The 9,140-nt window shown below is 33.4% G+C and overlaps 1 protein-coding gene across 8 annotated transcripts in view; it reads left to right on the forward strand.

Moving 5' to 3' along the window:
- The window catches only part of CNPY1 (canopy FGF signaling regulator 1), a 140,484-nt gene extending 131,741 nt beyond the window's left edge, over nt 1-8,743 (forward strand). For 2 of the 8 annotated variants that reach the window (XM_083189023.1, XM_083189024.1), the window contains exons 6-8: nt 3,135-3,341; nt 4,002-4,098; nt 7,751-8,736. In XM_083189023.1, the coding sequence (XP_083045149.1) occupies nt 3,135-3,341; nt 4,002-4,098; nt 7,751-7,785 (339 nt within the window). In that variant the 3' untranslated portion in view covers nt 7,786-8,736. Of the gene's footprint in view, nt 1-3,134; nt 3,342-4,001; nt 4,099-7,750 lie in introns of all 8 variants that reach the window. The other 6 variants (XM_083189022.1, XM_083189021.1, XM_083189027.1 and 3 more) reach the window with 5 other exon arrangements.
- The last annotated feature ends 397 nt before the right edge of the window (nt 8,744-9,140 follow it).

The raw sequence follows: 9,140 nt of genomic DNA on the forward strand, positions 1-9,140 counted from the left end.
CAAAATTTTTATTAAAAACAGAGGTGAGAGCATCCACGATACCAGGGCCCTGAATATCCTCAGGTATCCCATGGACACAGATTGTTCTAATGCCTCTATTGTCCAGGTTGCGCGCGGGACACTTTACCATCCATGTGGTCTACGACTGGGAAGGTAAAGTATGAAAAAGTTCAAAAAATGAAAACAAAAATGGGAAAAACTCAAGTTAACCAAATGCGTTACCAGCCAATAGTGATTGACCTATTGACTGCGAACCTAAAATCCAGATCCCTGTGGATGATCTCTCTCTTTAGACCCTAGTTTTTCCTTAAAGCCAAACAGTCTGTTAACTGCAAATAAATTTCACCTTATAGTGCCAATGGCTCTAAAAGTAATTGTAGGGTATGGTCCATTTTTCATCTATGGATCTTTAAACACTATTATATTACTATATTTTTACAGAAAGGAGGCATTTCCCCTCTTTGCTTTCAATCTTCTATATTGCTGCGGTTTTATTGGATGGAGACCCATCTCCTCATTTCTGCAATTTATATGAGTTATTAGTAGGAGAATTTTTCACCATTGCCTAAAGGTGCCCATACACAGTAAAATTGCTGGGTGCAATGAGATGCACGCTCCCATTACACATCTCATCACACAGATCAAAAAGTATGTGCTGCACATACTTTTTGTACTAGATCCCATCTCATTGCATTGCTAAACCAATGCAATGCGATCTAGTCTAAATTGTATACAATAATTGTACTGTGTACGAGCACCTTTATTTATATATATATATCTTTGAAAACGATATTAAACATCAGCACGTGGTGTGGTCTGCAGTTTCTTATGGACGTGTGTAAATCCCACTGAGTGCCGCCTGCGTACCGTTTGGTACACCTGCAAATATTGTGTTTATGTGGAAGGCACCGTGGTAGCTGCATCATTGAGTGGAGTGCCGGACCCCTGTTTCTCATACATATATATATTGTTATGTCTTCTGCAATTTTATACACAATATTATTCTATTAAAATAGGTTACTACCTAGTGCCCATTGATCATTAACCAAATACTTACATTTCCCAAAATATTATAATGCCTGCAGGAGGCATCTAAAGGATCAAGATACCTCTGGCCACCATCTTGAATTTGATGCCTGCGTCAGAAGACTCAGGATCCTATCAACATCACGACCAAGAATGGCTTATTTGCCACCACCTGGTCACTTGCAGAGCCTAGTAAATCTGCTTTTGATGATTCAGAGACTTGCCTTTCCACTCCTATAACCAGGGCTGTCACGCCATCATTTACTGGAAATGCAGGCAGCGCCACATCCATCCCCAAATAGCCACTGCAGCTTGCCAGCCCTGCTTGTAACCTCGCAGGAATTATTATGCACACATGTAGAATTAGTTCTGCACATGTACAGTCTCACAAGCCTCCTTGATGTACGTAAACATTGGGTTTATTGTATGTCTCAAAGTCAGGCCCTACAGTATGTTGCATGTGCAGGCCTGTGGCATGCACTGGTTGGTTAAAGTCAAAGGATTTCTAAGCAGATAGAATGGTGAGATCTTTAGCTACAGTGGGTTGCATTGTTTTTTTATTTTAAAAAATATTTTCCTTTCACATTAAAATTGTACCAGATTAATTTCTACGTTTAATGTAATTCACAGATCTGCACATTTTTAAACAAAAAATAAATACTACAGTATGTGTCTGAGCCCTTGATATTGCTTTTTTAATTATTTAAGTTTTCAAAATGTAGAAGTTTTGAAGAATATGTCACTAAATCTGAAATGCAGGAGTACTAGGCCTGCTATAAAAGGAGGCATTGGCTAACGCTTCTGTACATTTTTTATATCTCCTGTTAGATCTTAATTTTTTTTTTTTTACAGATAGCATATTTTATTTTAATTTTGCAGTTCTAACCAGTAAAAACATTCAGTTAAAATATTTAGAAATAATCTGCAAGGCATTGGTCTATTTTAGTTTTAAAGGATTTATTGCACGGCACAGATAGGTAAAATGTTTTTTTTTTCCTTTTATTTTCTTTTTTAAAGTAACCAATCTGTAAATGTGACAGAATATACTTTACAAAACAATATAGTTTTTCTTTGTCTTGTTTTAAACTGTGAGAAACAATGTTGCATCCAGAAGGCTGAATTTTAAATGGAGCATGAGTGAAACAATAAAAAGCCAGCTACAGATTTTAATTCTTCTGCCTGTATTTATTTGATTTGTGTCCAGATGGTGGTGAAGCAAGGAAACCCTTTGTGTAAATGAAGCACACATGTGAAAGTGCATCTATAATGTAGTCATTGAGACCGGAAGGGTTCATACTGTGTCTGAAAGGAGACAATAGAGACTGGATATATCAACATTGCAGAAATCTAGTTCATTTGTGATTCAACCCCTTTGACTGTGGTTGTCATGAAAACTTCCTACTTTGATCAGCAGAGGGTGGAGAGAAAGCCTTCGAAAGGCCCAAAGATGCATCCGTATTGTTTACTGTGCACTTGGCTTCACTTCACACCCCCATTCCGGAAGAAGCAACAGAGATAGGACCATCTTGCACCTTGACCTGTCTAGACTGGGGAGTGAGCTTTTTGTCCCAGTTACCAAGAGTACTGGGTGCTCTTTGACCCTTTGAGTATTTGCTGTTGAGACACTCACTAAGCATGTAGGTAGTGTGTAAAAGCTTCTTGAATTCTTGCTTAAATCAGGAGGAAAGCGAATGAGACAAAGACATGGACCAGCTGTTATGAAATAAAGCTGAAACAGTAGAACCTGGGAGAAGTTACATTTTGTAATCTATTATTTTCTACACAAAGCCCCTGGGATGTATTCTAACAGCTGCATTGGAGATGGCGTACAACAACTAATCTGAGCAAAGGTTTTCTACAACTCATACTCACACAAGGAGTATGGAAGCTGTTGTAACTATGTTTTAAGCAGTATGTTTTTAGATAATGTAGTGATTTTTTTATATTTACTAAGCAGTATATATTTAGATAGTTTACATATTTTTTTGTAGATTTCTGTATCTTGAGCTGGTATAATATTATAGTTTTTATGAACTACTGTATACTTTGTTCTCATCATGTAACATTCTTAACCTTAACTGATTTATCTTATTTTCTTTTTATTCCAGATTCCATTAGTAAAATCTGAAGTATATCTGACTGACGTTTTAGAACGGATATGTGAAAAAATGGATGATTACAGTCTCTACATAGACCCTGATACTAAGGAAAAGTCATTCAAAAGATTTGCTCCAAGGGAGGACGAGCCATTTCCCTCATTAGACTTTAACAGTTTCCAATTCAATCCTAATGACAACAATCCTTTAAAGTATGCGGTAAGACATTCCATGTATACTTTAATTTTTTGAATATGTAGACAATATAAAAAGTTCAATATAAAAAGTTAAGGATTTAATCTTGTGTTCTTTTTAATGTACATTTAGTAACGTTTTTATTGCATAAGCATTTGTTTGAAATAAAAAAAATAGCATAAAATTGTATTACGTATAGCGATTTGTATTTCATCATATTTTTTCCTTTTCTTGGATGATTTAGTTAGTCGGTACTAAATTAAAAACTTTGATACTCATAATTTAAATAATAAATGATACTGTGGATAATTATCAGGCATTATTAAATTGAACAAATTTATACTTTTTTTTTCTTGAAAAAGTATTTGGATTTTTTATACTATTTAACTTTATAGCAAGGCCTATTAATTAATCTGCAACAAAACAATTTGAAATATAAGCACATTTGCAGTTGATTGTTATTATTGTCCTCATAAGCAAGTTGCAGGGAAACAGAGTTTTATCAAAGCTGAATTTAAATTTAATAGAGACAATATAATAATCAATACCGATATATACAGTTCTATTTATAAACATGCAGGAATTAACTTTTTTATATCTAGTTCAATTTATTGGTTGAAAAGTCTCAAACTTAATAACTGCGCTGGATTTTATTTTGCTAACATGTTTTCTGGTTTCTTGTAGTGTGAACGAGTGATAGAGGAACATGAAGATGAAATACTTTCACTTATTATCCATGAGACAGACAATTTTGTTGACAAGCTGTGCACTGACAAAGCAGGTAGTGTTTATGATATAGCTTATAATAATGCATGTTGTCTATTTGTATTCCAGCTCTGCTAGTTCTAGAGGTTGGGCTATCAAAGTGTTGGATTGTTTCAAACTCCCACTCCTTCATACAAAGCTATACAGTTCTATTAATCTTTAACTTTTATAACACTGTGTAAATATAGCTTGAATTTCACCATTTTAGCATTCACATGTTCACTTTCCTGGCTGAAATTACGATTCATCCTAACTGGCCTCGTTACATTGCTAACAAAACTCTAAAGAGTAGGCCTCTGTCAATGACCTCATTTTAAAAAAAAATCTTCAATAATCTTAAAATCCTATTGTGTTCTCTAAAAGTGTGCATTCATGCATTTTGGGGAAAAAAATCAAAAACCTATTTTATTTCCATTTGTCATCAAATATTAGATATTGTAGCCCCGTTCCATGTAAGATGTTACAAAAAAAAAAATTCCACCATTTTCCTTGTTTTGGAATTTCTTGGCGCAGTTAAGTGCCATCCTTAGCAAACTTCAACCAGTTGCCCAGGATAATTCTTGTTTTTAAAAAAAGTGGCAAGGTTTAAAATATTAATGACCTGAAAAAAATAACAGAACACAATCTACTCCAGACAATGTGGTGTTTTTGCAATGAATAACAAGCACACTTTTATTTTGTTCAGCATTCAGGCAACGTAGTTAGCTTCACCCCATAGAGCCAGTCTGTTTTAGGTGGGGGTGGGGGATGCATTATGTATCCAAGATAAAATATTGATTTTAGAACCAATGACATCTTAAAATGAAGGTTTGAGATCTTGGTATGTAAAAGAAAAAACCCTGAGGTTTTAAATAAATATTTAATCCTAACAGTATGTGCTTATAGATCTCCTCTCATGCAGCTCGAGTTGTAAATGAAGTTGATAGCAGTTTTGACATTTTCTATACAGTGTGGTATCTATGGAACCACGCAGGTAACACCAGCCTACTCAGACTGTCGCTGAAAGTACATTTTAGAGGATAATAAAAATGAAGTCTAATTTGATGACTAATATTTGCTACTTCTAACAATGTATTTGAGTTTGGAGTTATTATGCAGTTTTCCACGACTTAAAAAGTGTTTTTTGTTTCTGTTTTTAAACTTCTAAACTATAACAAACACCAACACTTTAAGCCCCTTGGGATTCTTTATTTCTTGCTTGCAAAGTATAGGTGGAAAATGTTTACACCAGATTTACAGACCAGACTTTACTCTATGTCTTGACATTTTGAGTTTGAATAGAAACAAACATTTTCATGTGCTGCTATGTATATCTTTAAAAGTAGTGAACTGTGTGATTGCATACATTGTGCGGTTGTTTTCTATCAGGCAAAAATGTATGTTTATGAAATGCTTACATTATAGACCCCAATCAGAATAAATAAAATACTAATGAACATCTTGGGCACTGATCTTTATAAAACAGTTCACTGAAGGCCATGTGTGGACGGGAATAGGTTCGGCAGAGACACACGATTTCCTGCACTTAACATTGTCGACGACTATAATTTTCAAAATAAATATTAGTTGCAATAACTATAATATGCACTATAGTAACTTTACATTATTTTACCTCTATGCATGTTTAATATACTTATTGCTAAAGTCTCAGAAATCACTACTTCTTGAAAACTTTAAAAAGGGTATTTTTATTTGGTGTCTAAATATACAAAAAATAATTAATAAGTGCACTTAACATGCAAAAATGTTTTTCCAAGTAAAAAAAAAAATACTCTTTCCAGTGCTATTTTTGTTGTGCTTAGTATTATGTAGCCTCCATAAAAACATGAAAAGAAAAATATACAGTATATTTTTTTTTTTCAACCCAAAGTGTATTCTGTATATGAAATGTAACTCGGCTGAGTATGTTATTAAATGTTATATGTTTTTTTCAGGTCAATGAAAGTAATAGTTTTAAATTGAGAAATATTTAATTTGATTTTTTAACTCATTTATTTGAACGTACTTGTTGTGATGTAAAAACAAAATGTCCATATAGGACAATTAGACCGAAGTCTCCCCTTTTTTAAAGTTTATTGCGGTATACTATATAAACCATCTCATATGTTTCTCACAATGAATCAGGAACACTAGACTGTCCTTAATAAAGCATATCTGTGGCTCTCAGCTGTTGAGGAACTACAAGTACCGCAACAACTGGACAGCTACAGGTTGTTCTAAATCACTCTGAATAATATTCAGACTTTCAAGTGTTTCATTGTTCTGGTCTTTGCTCGTGTCATATACATTTTATTTCATTGAGCCATTTAGTCATAGGCCAAAACTAAAAGTTACAGTGGTAATGATACAGTTAGCACGTTCTATTTACTATTTAGGTTATTGTGATCATCAAAGCTACACTAGTTCTTGTGCAAACATAAATTTCAGTATTTAGGACAAGTGTAATATCTATTGGATAAGGCCTTAGAATTCGTCTGGTGACAATATCATGTAAAAAATGCCAAGTCTGGGATGATACTAGAGGATACTAGTCTGGTTATCCGGTATTGGGTTCTAGCTGAAATAAACCAGGCAAATGGTATTATGGCAGCAATAATTTGAGCTAACATGCAAATAATATTTAATTCTAGACCAGATCATTTAGAAGTAAATAGCACCAACTCCTTTACTCTGCCCAGAAAAGTCATTACAGCCATAAATTAGTAGCAATAATGTATATTCAGAAACAAGTAAATATATGGTGCTTATAATGTAGAGGAGAGATTGTGTCCAGACAGTGGCTATTCTCTTGTGTATCCATAAGTATGTCAGTAACATAACAGTGATTACTGGTTCTGCCACACAGCTCCTTTATGTACAAACACCAATAAAGTGTGTTGGGGAACAAGTATTTTAAAATTGAAGCCTTTCAGCAAGTTTATATTTTTGTTATTTTTAATGTGTGCATTGCATATACAATAAGCATTTGAAAGGTTGGTGTAATACAGTACGGTGCACTATACAACGGGTCAAATCTAGTAAGGTTTTCACTGAAGAACTTTACTTATGTCATGTTAAATTTTAACCTTAAGCTTAAGACTGTTAAGAACTCATTTAATGACTTTAAAAAAACCTTAGATCTTTTAGAACACATCTATGAATATTTAAAATAGCACTTATCCAGTCATAATGTTTTATTATATTTTATAATAAGGCAGAAAAGTTTAATTTGCAAATCTGATTTGACCTGAAAGTTAGTGTTCATGTGACAGATTTTGATCCGGTATTACTTACATCAACGATTTACCTTTTCACTGTACTACCAAAATGCAGTGGAGTGCCCAAATACGGCCTGTTTATAATACATATCATCCATGTACTCCTTAATTTTCTGCACACTACATGTTTATTGTTCATTTTGTTATCCGTCCCATAGAATTTGTCTACAATATTCTTCTCTCTCGTTCTTGTTTTATATTTGTAAAGATTAAGAGACATTTTTATAGGTATACATTTGACGATATGAACAGCTTGCCCATTTGGCGCATAGCATTGTCAATGGCGTGCATCTCCTACCATGTAATGGATGCAACCATTGTCAAACATTAAATTAAACTATTGTGAATATGTTTGATATAATATTTAGTTTATGTTGATTTCAGCAGTATGTGTTTTTCTTGATGTTTTAGGTTTTTGTAAAGAGATTCCGCACAGTGAATTATAGAGGATTCAACTTTGATTTACATTTTTCAAAGATGCTCTTTCCCGGCAACGCAAAATATTTTTTTCCCATTTGGCATTCACCATTTGGTCATATTTTCAACATGGATTATACACTGGAGAGTAAAAAAAAATTTGGAATATTAAACAAATTGTCTTAAAAATTACTTCACTTTTTTACTTTATGTACACAAAAGTCTCACCTCATCTTTCTGATGAACACTGATTTCGTTGGTTTTTTTTTGTTTGTTTTTTCAAATGTTCTTTCCTATTAATAAACAGTGTTTAAAATAAATGATTATATTGTTGGTAATATGTATGGGCAAGAGACTCCATATGGCATATGATGAGTGGGTGGTAAGATGTTTCATGATATGGTCACTGTTAATCCTTCACATATATTATTTTCATTCCCAAAGTCACAAACATAGCCAAAATCTTCCAGTTAATAACTATAAAAAGTATTGTTGCTTATTTTAAAATATGTTTATATTTTTATTTAGTTTTTAGTTATTGTATTTAAGCGAAATTGCATTTAAGTGGTTAATTACCCCAGTATTAGAAAGATTTTTGTTGTACTATAGAAGCAGCAGCAGCAACCTTGTTTGACCTTGATTCATATATTCTTGCGTCTTGGCTGCCAGCATTGTCCTTCTTAACGACGCAGAGAAATTAACCGTGCCCTGCTTTATTTTATGTCATCTTAAGTTAAAGTGGTTTTGTGATATAAAGTGTAGCAGAAGAACATATTTGATACACAAATGGACAATAATTAAAGTCAATCCAGGGAAATCCTTTAAAACCTTTATATAAAACGCATTTACCATTATTAAATTGAGCTTCGATTTTATTATTGCAGCTTTTTTTACAAATGCCCTTTTTTTTTATTTGCAGGGGTAAAATGTAGACTTTTGCCATTTGATACTCTTGGTAATGCTTGCCTCACCACCCAATTAACATACCATAAGATACTTGATGCGTTTATTACATATATCTTTGCCATATTTTTGGATTAGACATATGACAAATGAAAAGTTAATACCGTGCAAGACAAATGTTTAGAGTGGACAGTGTTAACCGCTGATTAAGATCCCCTTAACAACACCAACTATGGTACCTTACCAATCAAATATGTTTTTTTTATGTAGCAATCAGCAGTGGAGCAGGCAAATTAGCAATGCATTTGAGCGTGCCATTAAACAACCACATTTAATTAATTAACTCCACCAGTAATATATTTTAAAGTGAGACCATGCCTTGTGCACCTATTAAGGGGGAAAGGAATTTAATGATAGTTCTTGTGGTTATGCTGGAGCTTAGTGTAAGACATATATTATAGCAGGCTGTGAAATGCTGTAT

This window comes from Crinia signifera, chromosome 5, assembly GCF_055691185.1.
Source record: "Crinia signifera chromosome 5, ASM5569118v1, whole genome shotgun sequence".
NCBI classification, from domain to species: Eukaryota; Metazoa; Chordata; class Amphibia; order Anura; family Myobatrachidae; genus Crinia; species Crinia signifera.